This window comes from Odontesthes bonariensis, chromosome 12 (genome assembly GCF_027942865.1).
Source record: "Odontesthes bonariensis isolate fOdoBon6 chromosome 12, fOdoBon6.hap1, whole genome shotgun sequence".
In the NCBI taxonomy this organism is placed as follows: Eukaryota; Metazoa; Chordata; class Actinopteri; order Atheriniformes; family Atherinopsidae; genus Odontesthes; species Odontesthes bonariensis.
Window position 1 is genome coordinate 21,614,375 of NC_134517.1, and position 23,204 is coordinate 21,637,578.

The following is a 23,204-nucleotide window of genomic DNA, read 5'->3' on the forward strand; positions in this document are numbered from 1 at the left end:
ATTGAACTTCCTTTAAGGTAATTCACGTGTCAAGGCCATGGCGGGACACCAAGGGGGGGAAAAATATGAGACTTTGTTCATACCTGCGAGAAAGCCACACTTCATGTTGGGGTATAAATGGTACACACTATAATGGAGGGACACTTCTCAAAGGAGGCACTAAAAGAGGTGGGAATATTGTGTTTTATATTGATTAATTAACTGAAGTAACAAAGATGTACTAAAATGAGGATTTATAGTTGTAATAAGACAAAGCCCAAATAACATATCCCTGTGAACATCAGGACATGAACATGATTTAAACACCAAGTAATAGGCAATACCTGTTTCCAAAACTAATGAAAGAGACAAACAAGAAAATAGACTTAAAACATTTTTATTTAATCTTGGTTCTGCCTGTGAGAAAACTGGCTGATAAATAGTGTTATATTTTGACTGCAGCAGTGGATGTCAACTGCCATAGAACATATGATAGAAAATGAGTAATACAGAAGTGTTTGGTTTGATGTTCATAAATACATTCGGAGCAGACTGACTCATTTTTATTCGTCTAAAAAAAAAAAAAGAGCAATTACATTACATTACAGACACGATTGTGATTCTCCGACAACATGCGGGTCATTTGGGAGTATGTCAGTGGATATAATTCATATGTAAAACCTTTTTCAGTGCATCCTCGGCATAAAAGAAGCTGTCAGCCTGCGCGTGGCCCACATCAAGTTCTTCCACCAGCACCACGCCCTCCCCTGCCCCCTCTTCTTGGTCGACCTCTCACTTGTTTGTTGTCCTGACGTGGTAGTCTTTTCTGACGCTCCACTTTGATCCACCCTCCGTCGCTGGCTTTGCCCCCCTCTTTCTCGTCGCTGGGGTTTCCTGTCACAGACAGGATACCTGGTATCTCTGGTGGGCGGTTCTGTAGTGTGACACTGTAACTGCTGGATCGTGGCCTCCCTGGCTGCCGTGAGGTTTTGCTGGTTTTGTTATGAATATGGCCTCCTCTATTACTGTTCCATGCGTGCTCCCTACTCTGCCCCCCTCCCACCGCTAACGTGTTGCCAAAATAGCTTCTTCCGCTGTGGTCACGTATGGCTCCGGCACTGCGTGGGCGCTCACGCTCTGAGGTGCTCTCTGACGTAGTGCTGGAGGGACTGCTGCCCTTTGACCCCAGACTGAGTGGTAAGAGTCTGGCTGACAGGCTGGCAGTTGGCGAGGAGCTGCGAGAGTCAGTCCAGGGAGATACTCTGAGGCGGTTTGGAGAGCGACGCACAGCTGCAGCATAAGAAAACCCTTGGCTTTCGTGTGCGGAGAGGAACTGAGGCAGAGTGCGGGCGTCGGAGCTCGCCTTCTGCTGCGATTTCGGGGTCATCGTCTGCCTGTGCCTTACGTTGTGCATCCATTTTGGATCAATATCTAAAACAGAGGAATATTCATTTCACCTTTATTCAATCACAACAATCTTAAGTAGACAAAAGAAAAAAGAAAAAAACACCCCCACAATTACTTGAGTGAGCGCTCTCCCTGGGTTTCCAGTCTTTGTTAGCTTCGGCTGTTTCAATGACCAGCTCCACAGTCTTGATCTCATCTTGTCCTCCACTGGCACTCCACTCCATCGAACAGCTGTGTCTCGTAGACTTCGGTGACTTGACTTCATTCTGAAATGTCAAGTGAAAAGGACAGAGGGGTAAGTGATATTTAGTGTTAAAGCTTATAATCTACACGCGTGTCTATGGTTACCCGTGATGGATGATGTGGAGATTTTGTTTTGTGATACCCCCACAACTGATGGAATGACTCACCTCATAGTTGACCGTGTAGTCAACTCTCTGGCTTTGTTGTACTCCGACAATCCATTTATCCATCACAAAAGGCGGCTGCAATGTAATAACATCAGAGCATCAAAAATGACTCTGTCGCAAGGATAATACAGCATCTACAATACAGTTTTGCAGTCTTGTTGCTAAACTAAAACATTTTCATCAGACAACCTTCAGAAATGCAAAAAGAGGAAAAGGAGGGGTACAAGTTAAGCAATTAGGATTTTTTTTTTCTTTTTCTAACGACACCTTAGTCATCCGCAGGATTTCCACGTCCTGTCGGTTGGCATTAAATATGACATCTTTGATGTAAGTCACGGCAACGTCATCGCCATCGAGTTCCATGTACATTTTCCATTTGCAGTCCTGGAAAAAAAAAACAAAAAAAAAACAGTTATTGGTAAGATAATGTAGGTCTGCTGCATTCAGAATCAACCGGGATGTATGAAAAACTTTCTAACTGCACCACTCTGCAAAGGTGAAATTTCATTGTCTTGAACATAAACCAACAGCACAACCTACAGGTAGTTCAACGGCAGTGGCAGGTTACTGGCCACTAAACCTTTTAACAGAGGGTGAGTACTGAAGATAAACCCTACAACTTCCTAACAGGAGAAAGACAGAGAGGTTTTCTCAAAAGTCGTTTGCAGATGATGTTTACAGCATCAAAAAGAACTCATATTGATAGAAACATGCTCTCCACCTATTTGCACTAACTCTCAACATTACAATGCGAGTAACGAGGTCAATGCGATACATTTTATGGAATTTCGTTCGCTAATTTAAATGAAAACAAAATGCATTTTCAGTGGAATAACGAATCATTTCTTGGTGGTGTGAAAATGCTAAATTCCTTTCTTTCTCGTGAGCTGCTGCGGTCTGCACGCTTCTTACTGGGAGGCACAAATCTGAGCAACTCCCCAGCCCTCTTCTTCTGAATGCTGAATGCTGACGACGCAGTAATGATTCCTCCAATCCCCGAGAGCTGCCCACGAAGCCACAGGTCACTGCTTAGCCACGCTGGGTTCGTGGCACAGGCCAATCCATTGTGTAGGGATCACAGAGAGAGACATCAGAGGAGTGGCACTGACACACTCATCTGTGGAGCCTTCGACCTCTCCTTCATCCGTCCCCGGGGGCTGGAAACGGCTCAAAGCCGAGGCTTCAGCGAGCTTCTGGCTCAGAAACACGCCAGCATCCCTGTGCTGGCCTGGTGTCGGCCCTGGACGGTAGCACCGGGGCTCCCAGGTCCATGCTAGTCTAATCACTCCAGCAGAAACAATGTCTGGTAATGATGCCTAGGACCCGAGTGCGTCTAATGACAACTCATACATAATTCAGCACCTTTCACTTGGCTGCACGGTGATATCCTCATTAGTAGGGGACCCTCAGTGGCTGTCAGATGGTGGCCGCACAATTGCAGGCCCTCATTTTGTCTTTGAGAAGTGCAGCTGCTTCCATGACATCGCCAGCAAAGAGGGGCAAAGGAAAAAAAAATGCAGTGTGGGTTTGTTTTATTTAGTGCAAAAAAACCTTCCAGTTTGTAAAAACAAGGCTGACACGGAACCTGACACCAGGCAGGGGAAAATAATTAGCTCTCATTTTCTCAGCCTCCTGTTTCCTTCTCCCTGCTGTGTTTTCTACCCACTAAACCACCACATGTCAGAAGAAATGGGAGGCAATTAGCAGGCTCGTTTCAGCCCTGCCGAACACACTGAAAGAGGACTATTTATGATGGGACAATGAACAGCTGAAAGATTAAATAACGTTTGCCTTTTAAAAGAAAATGACTTCTGGCTAAATGGGCTATTTTTGATTAAATTCAAACAGCAAGTGAAGAGCCACCCTTTCTCCACAGTTTGAGACCGTAACAAAGGGCTGTGAGCAAGTCGAGGTGGATCTGGTACAAGGCTGAGAGTGAAATGTTTATTTGTCTGGTCTAATGCATGTCTAGTGATGCCTTCAATAGGCGGTGTAACAGCCGCCGCCATGAATCCTCAGAGCAAACAGCTTCAGTGGCAGCAGACTGAGAAACTATCCATTATTACCAAAATGTTTCAAGCAGACACAGGATTTCTGTGTGATGTTCACTAATTGTTGCTTTCACAGAGCCAGTGATGCTCACAGCTGCAGGATATGCTGGAGTCGGCGTTTGAGAGTGTTTTGTTTCCTTCACAAACTTACAGACTTTCCTGTTCCCGGTTTCCAGTGGTACCCAAACACCAGCTCCAGATTTACAATTTTCCTCTGCTCCACTTCCTTTTCCAGCTCATCCTTATGGGAAGAAAAGGGATCAAATGTGGGACAAAGCAAACAAACAAGCAAACGACACTTCTCCAGGATAAAGAATGAGTGTCGTACCTTCAGCAGTGGAGGGAAGTGGACAAACCCGAGGTAATCGTTGGCTAGCTTTTCAATTTCACCCTGCATAATAGAAAGTTCTCATTGAGCTCACAGTAATTCCAAATATCAGTCAGCTCTGAACGCATACTATACATGAGGGTCAAGCTATCACGTTTAATGGCGCCTTGCCTTGAGGTGCATGACGTGGCCTTTGGACTTGACCCCCATGTCCCGCATGTCGTCTTCCGTGAGCAGCAGCAACCTCTTTCCGGTGATGTGGTTTTCTTTAAACAGGTCGGTGTAAAGCTCCATGTCAAACGTACCATGTCCTGACGCGACAACAGCAAAGAAACAGTTTTTGAACAACAGCCAAAGAGTCTGAGGTGGGCCAAGTTTGAATCGCTCAGGAAGGAAATGGACGAACCTGTACCAAACACCTGCTGCATCCAGAAACACTGAAGGGATAAGATAGTCATGTGTTAGATTCAATCGTAATGGTATCCGTTTGAGTGAAAATAATATTCGGTTCATGAAAAGCAGTGACACTGACCACATGCTCCTCTGTCCAGGTATATATGTCGAGGGTGGGCAGCAACTGCAGAGAAACACCACATAGAAAAGTAACAGCAGCAGAGGGTGGATGGATATAAAATAAGAAAGTGACCATGTTTTCTGATGTCATTGTGCTATCGAAAGGAAGCAGCCCCAGAATGTTCTATATAAAAAAAAGAAATGACTGCTATAACGTGGTCTACTGAAGTGAAAATGGCAACAATATGAATAATTATCACTCATTACACGTAATCAAGCAGCAACTCCCTCAAAACAAAGATTTTATCATTATGTTGGTGAGACTGGCGTGTAACGTAATAAGGCACTGCAAAGTTGGAGAAAGGAAGGCTAAATGAAAGGGTGATCTCCATTCACCGTCTTCCTCCCACGACATCCTGCAGCAGCTCCGATTATGAACTAAACGTCTGCTTCGGGTCGACAGTCGCTGCCATAGGCGGCTCAGGCTGCCGCCTCATAAAGCCTATCTCCCCTACAGCGGCTTTCAGGCTGCTACAGTAATGCAGTTCAGCTGCAAACGGATTCAGACTCACTGTAGTGACTTCACATTGGTTTAAAAAAAACACGTTTTATCTCACAAACAAGCAGCTGTGCTTCTTTTACAAAGATCGGTGGCGTTCAGTCGACGAAAATTTGGGGGGACGGAGTTGTTGGGGGTGGAATCCGCGGGAGGAAAAGACTTTGAGTGGAGATGAGATTTCATGCAAGTCTGCCCCCGTGTGGACTAAGTGAATGATGGGTAACTGGGCCATGAACAATGGGGAGTTACTGGGTGTTATGAAGTTGAGTCACAAGAAAAGGCTCAACAAACATACCACGCGCGGCAAAAATATTTGACAGTAAAATGCTATCTGTCACACCCTGTTCTGTCTTCTGTTAAAACCTTAAAAGAAGCTGATTTATCAACAAAGCTCTGGAGAACGCAGGGACATGTCACATCGAGAAGCGGTTTTATTTTAGTGGAAGCTCTGAAAGATACATTTATGGGTACAGTGTTTCAGCATGCCCTTTGTTTGCATTTTACACAGGTACATGCAAACAAAAGTTGCAAATCTGGTTTAATTGTGATGTTGAGTCTGACACAAGAGTGTGGACAGTGTGTGAGCTGGAATATGAGCGCTAACAAGCAACAACGCAGGAATACAGTGGATTACATTCTCGTGAGACTGGCTGATTATAACAAGCAAAGGGGACAGTTTAATGGGCTATGCTTAAGGAAGCATGTCCTTCGCCCAGATGAAGGGTAATGCACTAACACTAACACTGATACCAGTTTCTCTACTGTAAGATGCACATCTTCAAGCTAATATTCAGTTAAACCACGGCGTGTGGAGTACTGCATCTTTCTATCAGAGGAGATGATTCTATTCATTTTAATCTTTTTTTTTTTTTTTAGGTGGAGACCAGCTTGGAAAAACAGTTTAAAACACAGAATGAGAGAATGGGCGCTGACAGTCATTCAGCAAAGTCCCTTTCCTGCTGTTTTCAACTGAGGTCAGTCAGAAGAAAAAAAAAAACAAAAAAAACATGTTCACTTTCCTAGTGAGACTGCGTCTCAACAACTGCACTCCACCACATCCAGAACAAATTGGCCAATCTTAATGTCAGCAAAATGTCACTTCATCATAAAAGCCTGGCCTTCTCCAAGCAACTGGCTCACATGGCTCTTTCTTCACAGCGTGGCACTATACATCCCCAACATTAGGCTTACAGTAGATGACATTCATAATATCCACAGGCTTGAAATATACGTGATTATTGTGTCCGTGTTCCTGTGCAGTCTACATCCGGCTTACGTGGCAGAGGGCAATGTGTGTTGTGGTATGACAAAGTAACGATTAATGAAAGTATAAAACAATTAACGGCATGACTTAACAAGCAGTTGCGCTTCCACATCAATAATGGATTAAACGGGATCACAGATCATAAGATGCAGCTGTGGCATCACAAATCATCCAAGAGTTCATTCACTGTCGGCACACCCGGAGGAGTGTCCCATCCCCCAAGCCACGTGGAGTTTGTGTCCATCTTTGACACGGCTCGACCTGGAAGAGTTCCGCTTGGCCCGCATGTCGGCTCGCATGGCAGCGCGCAGGACCGGCCGGCCAAGGTCCAACGAAAAGGCGTCCTCAAAGCCTTTCATCACAGAGTGCAGATTCACCTCCTTATTACCGGAGGTTGTGATCTGACACGACATCTGTGAACTGTTTGACTCCTCCGTCTTGGAGCGATAGAACGACTGAGCACTTATCTTTTTAGCCGCAGGTGAGAAGAGCTGAAAGGCAGAGACAAGTGGAGAGAGCGAGGACGGAGAAGGGGAAGAACAAAAAGGGGGAAGAAAAGACAGAAGACGGACAAGAAAAGGAAGTAAACAATCAGCTTTAAACCACAAAGATAAAGTGCAGATGAGACAAGTGGACAATCTGAAGCCTTAATAAAATGATTGAAAGGAGGGCGCTATGAGGAAATACACAGAAAAGTATAGCTGGTGAAGGATAGGAAGAGAAGGGAGACAGGTATCAAAAGAGCAGGTTTAAAGAGTTCACGATTTCAAATCGAAACCATTTTTTTTCACCAGATAAATGACAGTAGGGAATGATGGCCTTATTGCTGCTTTCTCCCATTAAATTTTCAAATCAAGGAAGCACTCAGATAAGCCAGTGAATATAAAAGACAGTGAGATGCAGCCCTTGACTGTGTTGAGGCCTTTTGTGTGATGCTGGGGATGTAACATTGATTTTTGTGCGTTCAGAAAAAAAAGAAGGGAAAAAAACGCAGACGAGACAAAGAAGAAGAGCAAAGCGTGAACTGCACGTCAGAAACTACGATTCGCGGTGATTCAACCAGGACTCACGATTCAATTCAAGTTTGTAAATATCAGCGCAGCGCGATGTAAATGTATTCCACTGCTTGTAGATGCGGCACTGACATTCGTCAAACACGTGTTTCCCTTTTCCTCTCATTTTTCACTTTTCGTTCATTATATTTTTGGAACGGCGCTCCTGATCACTGAGGAAACCGGAAAGCACAGCAACATCGATGTAACTGTGACCACTATGAGGTGAGGATGAACCAAAGTCAAGAGGGGACAACGAGGGACTCACCGGGCTGCTGGACTGTTCTATGAGTTTGCGCTCCCACACCTTCAGACGCCGCTCTCGCTCCTTTAGCTCCTGCTCTTTGGTGCTCAGGTCTCTCTCCAGCTTCTTCAACCTCTCGAGTGTAGCTTCAATCTCACACCTTCAACACACAGCAACAGAGCAATGTCAACATTCAGGGCTGCCGTATTCTAGATCTTTCTCGTTAACTGCAAAAAAAAATCCGCAACTACCTGTTTTCATTTTCCGGCTTCCTTTCTGTCTGTGACAATCAGCTCATTCTTATCAGCTTCATCTAATTTCCGCCTGGCAGCTCTATTTTCAGCAAACATTTCAGAGCAAACAGTACATTTGGTCCAGTAGGAGCCATCCAGCTGCAGATTAAAACTTATTTGGTGACCTGGTGATCGCATATCTAAATATCTCATTTCATATTTGATTGACAAGATACTAGCTCCTCTGTTTTTTGCCAAATGTTCGACTTTTTTTAAGCTTGTTCGGACTGTTGTTGTTGACTTTTTCTTGAAGTACGAAGGCCGAGTGACCTCTGCTGTCTTTCCAAGTCACCTTATTACCACCTTCACTCTTTGAATTAGTTATTTTTATCCAGTATTTTCCAGTATTGCATAACACTGTAAGCATTTTCCCCTTCTGGGAAGTATATTTACATCAGTGAACGGCGTACGTGGCATTGCTCAAGTTCACAAGGCTAGAGCAAAGCGCAACATAAAATCCAGTTTTAACTGTATTGACTTCAACCTGAATTTTAGGGTTTCTTTTAGGTTTTTGTGTTAAGACTTTTAGGTTTTTGTGTTAAAAATACATATTCAAACAAAAAGACACTGTCCTAAAATTCAGCCTCTCATGTTTGATTTGATGGAAAGTAGCATTTCCTATAAGGATTTGAAAAAATAGTGTGGGTTTTAGTAATGTTTAGCTCCACAGCAACTGTTGCTGTGGCACAGAGCTCTACAATACATCATCTTTGGCTGAAACATTATTGGTAGGAGTAGGAGAGGATTTTTATTTTTTTTTTGCTTTTGGTCATTCCAAAGGATTTGTTTACTTTAAAGATATAATAATTGTAGAATATTGTTATAAAAGCATCACAGATTATGCTCTAGGTACGTATGTCCTCACATATAATCAGCTGAGCCAAAATAAAAGTGCTGTAAACATCTTTGGCAACTCACCAATGTGCCAACTGACACTCAAAATTTCAGGGGCAGTCCTGTGCCTCACGTTTGCCTCTTATTAAGGAGGTTCGTTTTGTCCAGCAGGTGGAGCTGCACAGTCCTCTGTGGAAATCCATTGAGTCCCTTCCAAGAAAGCGTCCCACACTCTTTCCATAAACACATGTATCCCAGGCAGGAAGGCCAAGCCTCGCTCTTCCTGGTTCTCCAGTTCCTCCACCCCGAAGCTTCTCACCTCAAACAGCTTCCGCTCAGCTTAGCAAATGATGACTTCTTTTGCTTCCCACCTTCCTGACAAACCCTGTACATTTCCCGGTGTTTCCTCCTTTACGTACTGTGTACGTGAATGTCCTTTAAACATAGTTCCAATGAATATGTTTGTCTTATCAAAGCGGGTAACCACTAAAAGTGAGCTGAAATTATTCATAGTCATAGAGAAATACTACTTGAGTTTGTAGTTCCCTTCAGCTTTACAGTATGTCAAGTGTCCTTCAGCTTATAGGTTTGAATTTAAGGCTTCTTAAAGCTCAGCCAGATGCTCCCCTCAGAATATGGTGCAGACAAGAGGGAATTTGTCATTTTAAGCCCAGTGACCTGAAGCAAAAAAAACTAAATGTAATATCTATCTATCTATCTATCTATCTATCTATCTATCTATCTATCTATCTATCTATCTATCTATCTATCTATCTATCTATCTATCTATCTATCTATCTAGCGCCATCTCTTTCTGGGTAACATTCATACCTAAGTAAACTCACGACAAGCGCAACGCTTCTCGAGCATTTCAGTAAGAGCTACCACCTGCTCCGATTAACCACAAGCCTCTGCCTTCACATTTTCACTTTGTGTTTCTTAGGAATAAAATTCAGCCCAACCTGCTCCCCATGCAGATGGCTGCCTGGACACGCTGCTACCAGCACAACTTCTGAGGGGGGCAGGGGGGGGACTCACGAGCACAGACAAGGCAGAGAGGCAGACAGAGAATAAAGTGACAGCTGAGACTCAGGCTGTGCTGAACATCACCAAACCTCCAGCTGCTCATACAGGCCAATTAAACACTTCTACTTGAAAAAGATGGTGATTATTTTTAGGGTCTTATGGGTAAAGAGAGGAAGTATATCCAGATGGATCATTCTTTGGCAGTTTTCATGTCTTTATGTAGCTATCAGCGTAATTATTAAGGATCTATATGCACGAGCTCAAGTTCTTCTTTGTGCTTCGCGGCCCCCATCAGCTACATTTCCACATCTTTCTTTTAAAAAACGGTGGCACGTTTCCTTAGGCTGAGGCAGTATATTGGCATGAAAATAGTGTTACAAATACATTTACTGCCTGTGGAGAATAGCTGATCACATTACCTCCATTCAGCCTTGTTGTGGAGGAAAGAGTTGCACTGTTGAGGAAGTTTGCTGTCTTTAGACATGGACTCCAGAGTACACAGGATCTGCTTGAACATTGGCCTTTCCTACGTGAACAGAAAAACATTTGCTCTGTGTATGATTGACATGAAAACATACATAGAGTGCACTGTTGATTTGGATGTAAATGTAACTCACTTTTGCCTCTGTTGCCCAGCACTTTCTCAAGAGCTCTGCAAAGCTGGCAGGGCAGCCACTCGGGATGGTTAACCTCTGAAATGCACACGGTCCAGAACAGCAACACTTTGACATTATGGAAGCTAAACTTTTTTTCTTTACATTACAGGATCGATGTTGCTCGACTCTCTGTTAAATATGACACTATATCCAGCAACTAGTTAGTTTAGAAAAAGTCTCTAAACTAGCAGAAATTGCGAGGATGTCTTCATCCTGCTGGTTGCTTTGCTGGTTGCTTAGCAACCTCACTATGAAAAAAAAGCCCCCTGGAAATCAGTACACCCTTAACAAGAGATAATGTGCTTCTCAAAGTCAAGCAAGAATCCTTAACAGCAGCCTTTCCTCGGATGTCACGTCAAAAAAAAATCTGGCAGAGGGACCGTTCCGATATCAAAGATTGCTTTGATTCTCTGCGCACATTGAGGACGGTGCAGATAAAAAATAGTTTGGGCTTCATGCTATATCCCTTTACAAGTTTTTTTTTTTTTTTTTAATTATACTTGTGGCCACCATAAAGTTTGTAGTGTCGTAATATTCTCCGTCAAAGGGCAGAAAGTGTAAATTGCCAGTATAAATGACTATTAGGTAGCCAGCTAACAGCTACCGGCTAATTAATAGCCATTCAGTTTTCCTGCTGTTGCGCGAGGAGGGTGTAATTACTGGTGAGACTGTTGGCGTGACATATGCCCACTTGTCAGGACCGTTCCATTATGTGTTTTTCGAATGCGAGGAGGGAGTCTTTGACTTGGAGGAGCCCACCCCACAAAAGAAGCATCCTTGACTTTAAGAAGCGGGTTTAGTACCTCAAACGACATCTCAATAAAAACCACAACCTGACATTTTCCCTCCGCAGTTTTCACGTGACATATAATTAAAACAGGATAGGATGCAAAATGTCATTATAAGTGTATTCAGAAAATGAAGCAAAACACATTCCACCTCGTGCACACTGCTGCCAGCGTGAGAGTGCAACCGTGTGTTTACGAGGCTAATAAGCTCCTCATTACACGCGGACCTCATTTTTGAGGAGATTAATTATGTCTTGGGATGAGAAATCCCTGTCCAGTCATATCTTTTCTTTGAATCAGCATGCGGTCGCTGTTTTCCACTGTTTATGCCAAGTTAAGCAAATGGTATCCAGGCTCCTGCTTCATATCTAACAAACAGACAAACGGATTTTTTTTTTCATCATCCAAAATTCATTCCTGTCATCTTATGTGGATGCATAACAATTGAATGATGTAAAAATGCATTCAAATACCTCGTTCTTCTCCACAACGAGCCACGCCACTTGTAAGCCTTCCAGGCCATTGAAGGGTATCTCACGGGTGATCATCTCCCAGAGAACCTGTCACAGAGGAGCAAACGTCACCACTATCCCTGCCGTATCGCTGCTCGTAAACTGGACTTTTTTAGTTCCACTCGGGGCTGCGACACATTTTCCAATTTCAGATTTCTCAGTGGTTTGTTCTGACCGCATTTGACATCGGAGATGTTCGTAAATCCAACTGCTGACGTGGGACATTTCGACTGTGAGTTTTTATTTCACCAGATAATTAGCAGAGGACTGCACAAAAAGAATATACCTTTAGATTCAGATGCTGTTTTTGGTGTACATTACGAGTACTCCCCTGAAAATTTAGCCTCTATTCAGTTAGTATTCAGATGTCTTATTTTTCAAAAGTGAAAGTTTTTTTGTTTTACATCATTTTTGTTAATACTGAGGGATTTTACATTTGTATGACAGAAAAGGAATTTCAGAAAATCTACTTTAACAGATTCTATTCTGAGACTACCTCCAAATGTCTTCAGATATTTTCAAGATCAACAAAGGTAACAATCAATTTCTAAGGGGTTGTGCTTCTGGAAAGGTCAAAACTTGTGCTTCTGTCCACTTAAAGTAGAGGAAGAAAAAAAAAAGGAGCAGAAATGAAAATATCGGCAGGACTTCTGCTGGGAGCCATTAGAGACTTAAGTGCAATTTCTTGCAAATGTATTCACCACATTTGAAAGAATTCCTTTTTTCCGCAAGTTGGATTTTTTTTTTCTTTTTGACCGAAATAAAAAGCCTGTCAATCAAGTCTTTCCTTCTTCGCCTTACTTCTTCGCCTGAGGTTGTTAGCTTCACTGTTCTTGTCGACCGCTTTTGTGATCTTTGATGTGCCATAATGAACACGTTCGGATCGAATGAATTGGTATTATTTGTCGAAGAAAATAATGAACCAGTAGGTATGAATGAGTTAGTAGGTTTAAAAGCAAAGGAGCTCTCAGGAAAAATCTTAACCTCCTGTGTGAGGCAGCACGGAGACATCAGAAAACCCCATGAAAACGAAAGCTTGTATTAACGAGAACTAATCAACAGTACGATATGGGCTTCTTCTCATAAACTGATGTAATTACATATAATAAGTGCTCTTTTTAAAGTGGATGCAAGAATATAAGCAAAGGAGAGAGCATTCAAAAACAGCTACATATAAATGACACATAAGGCTAATAATGAAAATGAGAGTTTCCTGGGTTCTTCTATGTAAATGAAGGGATGTGCATGAAACTCTTGGAGCATAAGAAAAACATGTATTTGGGTGGCACATTTCATTGAATAAAAAGCATGCGATTGACGACATGTGCAGGTCGTGCGCCGCTTAATGCGTTGTTGGACTCTCGACTTTAAAAAAAAAAAAAAAAACGCATTTAAATTGACAAACTGAAAAGCATCAGGACACAGTAACTGATAACGTCCGTCTTTTCACAGCTGTAAAAAAAATCCCCATCGAAGATGCATCAATGCATAAAATGTTCATTACTAAGTTATCCAATTTACCACATTCATACGGCATACGCCGGTCAGATAAAGCAGACCAGAATGGACCAAAATACACACTTACAGGTCTATGGATAGCTACGCAGCTCACAAGCGTATTATGTATGTATGGCATCAGCATGTGTTACTGTTAATTACGAGCATAGAATATTAAGTATTTGGAAGGAGTTTTGGGGTTTTCAGACACATCTCAGCCTGATAATAGTCTAATTCAGTAATATTCAGGAACATTGGTGCACAACAGGTGCATAAACGAGGTGTTTATCACGAGGAAGACTCTAAGTGCCAAAACAAAAACACACACAAGTGTCAAGGTTCTGGCAGTACGCAGTTCCTCCACTCACCACCCCGTAGGAGAAGGTGTCACATGTCTCAGACACAGGGAGACTCTGGATCACCTCTGGAGCCATCCAGGGAAACGTGCCCACCAAGGACATGTGTGTCGTGTGCGTCAGGAACCTAGACGCCCCGAAATCACATATCTGAGGCGAAGAAAAAAACGACAATTAGACCAATGTTGCAGGTTTGTCAAAAAGTTTATCCGGCTATCCATTGCAACATGCAGATGAGGAAATTGCATATAAAACTAGCATTTAGAAAAAGAACAATCCTAACAGACAAGACTGGATCTATGGATCTTAGATGGTTTTTAAAAGCATCCCGAGACGAGGAGAGAAGCAGGTTCTAAACTTCACCGACCACGCCTTCAAGTCCCGATTAATGGAATGTGTACTGGAAACTGTAAATTACACCAGAGCAAAGTATAAAGAGATCATGATTGTAGTTAAGTCTCTTTTGAGGACCTGGTCAAAAACAGCAGATAAATAGCTTTCTTGGCCCCATAAGTCTCCTAAGGACCTTTAACAAGACACGTTGGAAACACTGTCTGTAATTTCCTTTGAGTGTAGAGTAAGTTACTGACTTCTCATGTCCATGTACTGCAGATAAAAATAAACATTACCAGGATTTCATGCCCTGGGCCTGAGATCAAATGTGATCATTTCAGCTTGATTGATCCCAAAGGGAAGTTATATGTGACAAGATGCTGACATGACACGATGTATAATATGATGTATGATATATACATTGTGTCACAAATCTGGATTATCTTTCATTTTCGTGTATTTCTGATTAAAGCAGTGAGTGAGTCACATGGAAAGACCTACCTTGAGAATTTTATCTGCGGTCAAAACAACTGAGGGGAAAAAGAAGAGAGAGAGAATAGTTTTTTAAAAGCTTTTGCAGTTATTGAATTTGGGCAATTATTATTATTTTTATTATTTACCTTTATTTAACCAGGCAAATAATAAAAATAAACCTGTGTCAGACATGAAAGTAGTTACCATTCCTGGACTTCAGATCTCTGTGGATCACTTTAACGGGGGCCTCTGAATGTAAATAATGCATCCCTGAAGCAGAAATGAGGAGAAATAAGGTTTTCAGGCAAAGATCACTTAAAAACTCACTGCATGTGCTCTTTCTGAACATAGTGAAATTAAACGTAGAGCTTCTCTGAACAGTTTTCGCTCCACACGCACGTTTTTCCATCATCTTAATCGCGCTCCTTTGTTCGTCTCTCTTTTACACGCCACACATCGACGTGTGCAGGAAAGTCTCTCGGAGCTCACGGTTGTGAACCGTTTCATGAGGACTTGCGTTTTTTTCTCGACATAGTGGCGCTTTGAGACAGAGTTTGAGAGATTTTGTTGAATTTAACGTCGTCACGGCAACCCCAACTGCCACCCGGGACTCTCAACTGATGGACATTTGATCATCAGCAGCCTCTCACATCTCTGTCATATTTACACACACTTTTAGATTTGAATTTTTAGGGTTTAGTAGCAGAGAGGTGACGCGCCGTTTCAGCAATCCAACAGCAATTTATTCGGAGGTTTCATAGCCTAGTTTTGCATGTAGATATGTTACTTATTAATCCTTGTGTTGCATTGTTGTGATGGTGTTTTTTTTCCTGGCTTGTGTATATGTGTGAATTATCATCTAAATCTTAGGTTGCAATAATAAGGCAACAGATTACAGGGATAATTCTAGGCTTTTTTTTTCTTTTTTTTTTACAATTACTGTTGATATTGTGAACAAATCTTGGCTGGATTTTATCCTCACCAACAATCATGTACATGTAACCTGGTGTTACTCTGTAAAACAAATCAAAAGTTTCGTCTCAGTCAGTGACCAATTCATCAATCAGCTTTGATATTGACAAGACAGAATTTGATCCAGTTTTTTACGGTTAATATCAAGGAAATAGATAAAATCTAAAATGTACCTCTGGCGATCTCCGCAGCCCAGGTCATGATCTGTCCCATGTCCATCTCCTCACTCTCATCGCTCGACAGGTAATCGTACAGTGAGCCACCACTTGCATACTCTGAGGATGCAGATAAAATACAGCTGACAGAGGCTCACACACCAACAACTACAATAAACACAGGTGGGGGGAGAAAGTGAAGGCATAAATATCTTACAGGGGCAAAGCTGTTCTTTTGAGTGGGGCATTGTTTACATGGGTGCAATTTGTGTGAGCTGGGCGAGAAATCATTTAAAAACCGAAATTTGACTGGACCCACTTTGCAAGCCAGCTGGCGGGGACCTGGTTAAATATGGTTTGCCGTCACTGGCTCGTCGCAGTTTGAGGCCGATTGTCCCCTCCGGACAAGTTTGTCACTCATGATCACTCATGACACTCACTAATGATCTCTCTGCTCTGTTTTCAAAGGTTTCACTTGCGCACTTCTAATGAGCAATTACGGCTAAATGAAACTTAAAAATCCCATTTCGCTCTGCAAAATCTGCTCCACAACAAAAAAAAGGAGAAAAAGAAAAAAAAAACACATCCAAGACGCTGAAAGACGGCTTTGATGAAGCCTCCGTAAATCAAAGATATGCAGAACAGGCCACATTTTTCCCATGTGTAGACAAAGCCTATTTTGTGAAGTGCTTAAATAAAGATAGGCAAGCAGTAGCTCGAACAGCAGGAAGACTCTGTTTGTGCATAATAACCCAATCATATCCCTATACGCAGTACTGTAAACAAGCGCAGGCACCGAGACAGGAGCCTAATTAACAATCATAAAACACACTAGGGGTTTTTTATCATTACAGGCCTAAAATTCATGTGGGTCTTTTTGCTCGTGTCACAGGGGTTGCAGGATGACAGTGGACAGAGAAACGTGTCTCACGCCGCTCCTTAACCAGTGCAAACGGTTTGAAGGTCTGCACTTTGCCCCTGAGGAAGTACGTGCCCTTCCCATAGACAACGTGACAACCTGTGGGGCTGTAAAAGCGCGCTTTCCATTTTTGTCGGATTTCACACACCTTTCAACGAGCAAAACGGGCAAGTGTACCTTTACCCAGAAAAAGATAACTCACTGCAATCCGTCAAGTTTATGAGTCTGATAAGTGACAGCAGATATTGTTAAACTCCAGCGGATCAACAGAGACACACGGGTGTGTGAGGTCGGCCGCAGAAGAGGGAAACTGTGTGGACCGATGCTGTGTGTCAACAGATAAAGGAAATTTGTAACAGAGCTGATGAATGTGGACATGGCACGGTCAGGATGACCATAAACACTTTCTTTTTTTTTTCTCTGGTGTTAATTAGATTCTGCCTTGATAAACAAGAGACACCCGCCAGCTCCCTGGCAACAAGACTTTCTGTCTCGCAGCTCCAAAACACTGCGGAGAAAGCCGAGGAGCACAAGCATTTTCCACCGCTCTCACACACACACATCACTGTCTCGTGATTTATGATGAGTTTTTTTTATGCCGTTTTATTTACTATCGCTGAAAAAAAGAGAAAGAGAAGCATAGATTACACGGCATTTCATAAAGCACTCTTCATCCTAAGAGATAAAAGAAACCTTTAGCCCATAATCTGTGTGAAGTCACATGGGGACAGTGGCCCGGCCATATCCAACTGTAACGCAGCAGCTGGGGAGACGTTCCCAGCCCTTCCAAGAATATCAAAGGTCAGCTGCCACCACTCTCATTTTTGCTGAGATCAATCTAGTCATCACTAACTCCTTAAAGATGAGTCCTTAATATGAAATATGGGTCGGTGAAATAGGTATATGATGAATATATAGGTACAGTATACTCTGATGTTGAAGGAAGATAAGTCCCACAGCAGTGTAACATCTTTTTTTGTCTCCTTAACGACTGTTTTGGGAACGCTGGCTTGAGGAGGCTGATCGTCCTCGAAAGCTTTTCTTTCTGGATACAGCTTTCAAAGTCTGCTGACATCCCACAGAGTTTTTGCAAGTTAGATTCAGTCTCTTTGCTCCTGTCGTTGTTTGTTTTTGCTCATCATACACTATGTGGTTTTCAGAACTTTCTTAAAGCCACGCTGTTTAAAATGGCCGATGATTTTTAACTCAAAGGGGGGGGGGAGACTGACTTGAGGGTTTTCTTTATTCATTTGCCTGGGCAAATGCAGAACTTTGAATCGCAAACTTGAAGCTGAAATGAAGGAAGCCTTGATCTAAGCAGATGAAAGTCGCTGCACAGGGTGTGAGTGGGACCGTTGCAGTTTCCGTTCACAGCGTGTTTCCTAAACAGAGAGCGATCTTTGTAACAGTTGGAAATGTGGGAGCTACGGGGGAAAACACTTGCCACCCGAACATGCTATAGCTCCCGACAGTGGCATCGTGTGTCTGTGAGCAGAAATGGAGTTTGCTGGCTCACCCCAAGAGGCTCAGAAGCTCACCCCTTGATGACCTCCTATCTACACTGAAGCCGAGCTGCTTGCACTGAACTGCTGCTGCTGTGGGGCCGCCTGAGACGTGAGTGGAGTAGGCAAAGAAAAGGAATGAGGAGGAGATTAGTCAAGGAAAAAGGCGTTTAACAAATTGAGACATCCATGCCTCTGAGCTGTCATTTAAAACCAACTAAATATTACAAGCGAATCAGTCGCATTATCTGTCCATTGTTTTATCCGAGCCTATGACTATCAGTGTTCGAGACAACATATGTAAAAAATATATACTTACAAGCACAGAGACATATGATATCTCTGCAGTATGACCTACAGGATAAAAAGTTTGTGCTTAGAGAAAAATGGTCCCTTGTTTTCTGCAGTGCACACCTATACAAGCCTCACGGGTTGATTTTTCCTTCACAGCCTCTGACCCAGACAAAAGGAAAACAGGGCCACACAATTGCAGTTTGAATGTGTACCCTTCCTGAAGCCTCTGGCATTCATTTATGCTATCATAGAAGCCTTTTTTTTCCATTCAACGTTTGGCAAGCTATGCGACTTCTGCAAACAGAGTCAGCCATTGCATTTTCTACAAGGATATAATTCAGTAGCTGAGTAGCCACGAACCAGAGTTGAGGCATCATCATTTATCAAAACTTACCTGTGACGATTCCATAGTTGGGAGCCTCGACAACTGCGCCGTAAAACTGGATGATGTTGCGGTGACTGAGGACACTGAGGATTTCAGCCTGGGCGATGAACATGCACAAGAAGAAAAAGAAAAAAACTTTTTCATAATAGAATCTGAATAAACAATGCTCATGAGCTACGGCCAGGCTAGCAAACGAGACGCTTTAGACTAAATGCCAGTACCAGCATGCCGACAAGCTTGCTTTGTGGAGTTCATCTTATTTTCTGATTGGCACGGAAATTTGCCGTAATAACTGCACTAGATGACTATGTGGCTGTCGAATGAGCAAGACATACATTTCTGTAACAAATCTCATAGTAAAGCATCTAATCTTCCAGAGGCCCGGGGCGGCCTTACCCTCTGCTGTTTATTTTGATGCTGTTATCTCAAGATCTCAAGATGATTTGATAAAAACAGACTTTATAACAAGTTAATTTATCACTTTAAGTAGCTGCGGTCCAGGCGATCCCACTGTTTGTACTAATAGGGAATCAAGTTTTAAGAAGCCAAATTAACAGAACTTATTAGCCCGTTATCTCAAGAAAACAGGTCCATAGGAAAATCCTCAGCGTTAGCTCATTTTTCAACAAAATCAGCTTAACTTTTCATTTGAAACCAATGAACAAGATGTGGGTTGCATCGTTTACATAACTGCAATGCTATAACTTCAACTTAGCTCACCGTCAGAATCCCCTCTTGTAGGATGCATACACATAGTTTCAGAAATGATGTTAAATATGACCAAGTGGTTGCCTTTTCTTTCAGTTAGGATGTTTAAATATTGATTGTGGCTCAAATGTGTGCATTAACTCTGTGTTGGCTGCTACATCCTCATAGAAACGGCCCAAGTTCCCCGGCCTTGTTTTCTTCCTGAGAGCTCAGTCAGTGGTGGGAAAGGTGCAGTCTTCTTCCAGGAGGATGAATGGACGGCAGCAGCTAAACTGTGCTTTGAGCTCCAGACAATGAAACAGGTCCAAAACCAGGGATGTAACAGGAATAGCATTTATTTGTGAAAAAGGGAACGACGTGGTACCTTTAATCGGCTTGTGAAATAAATCCCTAAGATATTGAATTCATTACAAAAATGTACACAAAGACCTATTAATACCTGATTTTTGGCCCGAGGGTTTCATGTGAAACCGTCTCTTGAATGAACGGAAACCTGACAGAATGAGTTCATTTAATTGTAACCAAACACTATAATTAAAGGAACAAGTGTTCCAATGTGAAAGGATCACATTATCGTTTTCACTGAACAATCATGTCTCCGACACTTGAGCGAAGTTGAATGGATACCTGCGATCGTTCACAAATTCATACGAGCAACAATGTATCATTTACGAAACCTCGAAAAGGCCAACAAATGTAGTGCGATTTCCCTGAAAAGATTTCAAAGATAATTCTTTTTTTGTCTTTAAGACAATGAGCCTGCGCTTTCAAAAGGATCTCAAGAGGAGCCGCGGCTATAAGTGGGCCAAAACACATTCTTTCATTTGACAATGTTTCTTTAGCAGCACGCTTCTCAGAGAGGGGGAGTATAATGACCATGAGTGATGGGTAGAGAAGTCATCATATCCAGCGAAATGGGGCAGTAATTAAAATGATTACTTCACTGACAATTAAAAAGCACAAGAAAAGCCAGGGCAATTATGACTCCTACCTCATTTTCAATCTTGAGCAATTTTTTCACCGCCACCTCTTTGTCCTGGGATATCCACTTGGCTCGGTACACGCTTCCAAAGCTGCCGCCGCCACAGTTCTCGTAGAAGTGGATGTCATCGAACTTGACCTGCACGAAAGACGAGCTGGGAGGCGACATCTCATAATGACACTCGACTCCAATGCGGCTTCTGAGGGGGTTCACAGAACAAGAGGAAGGTCTGATTCACTCAACAAAGGCCAACCTAATGTTTCAGTGAAAAGCCACCGGCTAATTCTGCTTATTCCTCATTCGCCACTTTACAATACTGATCAACATCCCTGAGTAACAAGCTCAGAGTTCGGCCTGTGGTCGTATAAGGATGCTGGTATGACTGGTATGCTGGAATCATCAACAGCAACAGTCACAGACTATTCCAGCAGGCTCTGTTGTGTTTGGCACAAGTAAGGCCGCAAGCAGGGAGGGTAAAAAAAAAAAGTCATAATAAACTGTCTCTATTTAGATGCAAAAAGCATGGAGGGTTCCTCGTATTCTCTTTATCTTTTCAGCTAAAGAAGGAGCTCTTCCTGCTTACGCTGAGGCCAAACACGTTGTGCATGCAAGCCAAAACGGAGAGCTGCCAAAGCGGAGTCCACACACACTGATTATCACATCCCTTGTTTGTCTGTAACAACTTAAAAGCATCTAGTAAAAAAATAATTCCATCATTACAGGAAATTGTAGCTCTGTTATTGTTCCTGGGTTTCCCATTTACAGCGGAGCAATTATGGCTTTTAAAAGGCTGTTACCTTGGTCTTCATTGGGATTACTATCCATCACAGTGGGGAATGCCTCCATTGTCACAGAGGGGAGCCACTGCTTTCTGCTGATTTACTTGTATTCGTGCTATACTTAGCTTCAAAGCAATTTTCTCAGTAGCCCGCCCCTCACCTCGGTATTGCCTGACCACTCCAGAAGCCAGGGTAACTGGGACATGGTAGCTCTCCTTGAGTCATTGCTGCAAGCTTCTCACCTAATAGCAAACACAGCTGTACACACTGCAGCCCAAACACCTGATAGCCATATGTCAAACCACAGGTTGTCACTGTAATCAGAGCTAAATGCAATGTTAATCGCTCAGTGATGGCCAGCAGTGAGGTCACCTTCTGTTTTCCATCTTCAAAGCCAGCAACCACACATGTGGAGTAACTTTACTACGTATGATATAATAGATGATGCCTCCATGTTTTGTACAACCACATCAGAGGTATACTGCACTGACACACTAACACTACAACGAATACTTCAGGAGAGAATGTTGGAGTTGGAGTGACTGTATCTGTAGTAATAACACATTTACAAATATGTCGTATCCGCCACACTCGGCGGCCCAACATTGACAAGCAGAAACATGTCATGTGTACTGTCCAACCCACGCTATAAATGGAGGACATGCAGCTCCCAGTAAGCTGTCTTTATCCACATGATGCCATGTAAACCAGCAACATGTGGATTCTGTATCTTTTACGCCCGAAGTTATAAGCATACATACCGACATGCAGTGGGCAGTTTCAGGCTTCAGGGGCAGCACGCCGTCGCTGCTGGAGGGCACGAGGAAAACTTTGAGAAAGCGACGAGGTTTTCCGGAAAATCTCGTGTGACGTCGTTTCATTTCTGTTTAATCAACTGTCTCCGCTGTGGTTTTACCGGTTGCACAACTTTGGGAAGCGCCGGCCAAGTGACTATTCCCCCCACTCCCGTCACCAAACTGATGACAACAGCTCCTCCTGCTGGAGAAAAAAGGCACAACCTCCGCTAGTGCTCAAGGTGAATTCTGCGGGCCAGCAGATGTGTTTCTAAGCCCTTTTTCTGGATCCAAATGTGTGGACTTAAAATAAAAACAGTTCAATTTGATAGTTGTTGTTTTGTCTGTTTGTTGAGCCATACCGCATTTTTATCTAACCTTTTTAATTTGATTATACCCCACCCCAAGAAGAACATACTCACATACAGTTATGGGCCATTGCTGCTCTTTTCTCTGCTTACGTTACTTCATACTTATAAGTGTATGTAGGGGAGAACAGGCTAAGTTGTCATACAAGTAACACTGGATCACAGAGGAAGTTAGAAGCGGGTGATTGTGTTTAATGTTTTCTCACTCAGTCTGCGGCTACCCCCCTCTCTCTTGCACAACTGTTACAAGGACAGTGATGTTGTTAAATGGCAAAAGTCAAGCCATAAACGTAGCTCAACTCAGCTGTGCACATACCCATGCTGGGTTTCAATTTCTCCTCAACAAAAAGTGCTATCTCATTTATAAAATAAAGTTATCTCGTGCCACTGTATACTCATTGTTCAGTTTCCTGTTCACAAACGGTCAGTCACACTATTCTAAGATTTTTTCTTAATTTTTTTCCTTCAAAAGTTCAAAAAACAATAGTCTGCAATGTACACAATAAAACTTGTTGCAACAAGTGTTGTGAATTATATTTCAGTTTTGAGCAGCTACTGAGTAGAGAAACAATAAATTATTTAGCTGTAGTCCTCTGATAAGCCAACAGTGAGATGTAGCTTGTATTTACACGCGTGCCAGTTTGGAGGAAGTTGTCTCACTGACTTTTGGACTTATTACAGGTAGCTCAACAATTCAACAAAAATTGGGAAAAAAGTCCGTTTTTGAAGAGGAGGCAAATGGTAGTCAAAAGCTGCATCTTTAAAGAGAA

General features: G+C 42.7%; 1 protein-coding gene across 2 annotated transcripts; it reads right to left on the reverse strand.

The window, feature by feature from the left end:
- Positions 1–390: 390 nt before the first annotated feature.
- map3k20a (mitogen-activated protein kinase kinase kinase 20a) lies at positions 391–22,238 on the reverse strand. 2 transcript variants are annotated; one of them, XM_075479656.1, is made up of 20 exons: positions 22,034–22,234; positions 20,503–20,692; positions 18,813–18,900; positions 15,722–15,823; positions 14,781–14,846; positions 14,604–14,632; positions 13,782–13,919; positions 11,878–11,964; positions 10,578–10,652; positions 10,380–10,486; positions 7,832–7,967; positions 4,708–4,752; positions 4,582–4,612; positions 4,347–4,486; positions 4,176–4,238; positions 3,999–4,088; positions 2,064–2,180; positions 1,797–1,871; positions 1,502–1,652; positions 391–1,410 (listed from the first exon to the last, which is right to left on the reverse strand). In XM_075479656.1, exons 2-20 carry the CDS (start codon positions 20,659–20,661, stop codon positions 716–718), a joined length of 2,394 nt encoding a protein of 797 aa, XP_075335771.1. In that variant the 5' UTR covers positions 20,662–20,692; positions 22,034–22,234; the 3' UTR covers positions 391–715. The 2 variants fall into 2 exon arrangements, with proteins under 2 accessions (XP_075335771.1, XP_075335772.1); XM_075479657.1 differs by lacking the exons at positions 391–1,410; positions 1,502–1,652; positions 1,797–1,871; ... (4 more) ...; positions 4,582–4,612; positions 4,708–4,752 and adding an exon at positions 4,761–7,002 and having other exon boundaries at positions 22,034–22,238.
- Between the last annotated feature and the right edge of the window lie 966 nt (positions 22,239–23,204).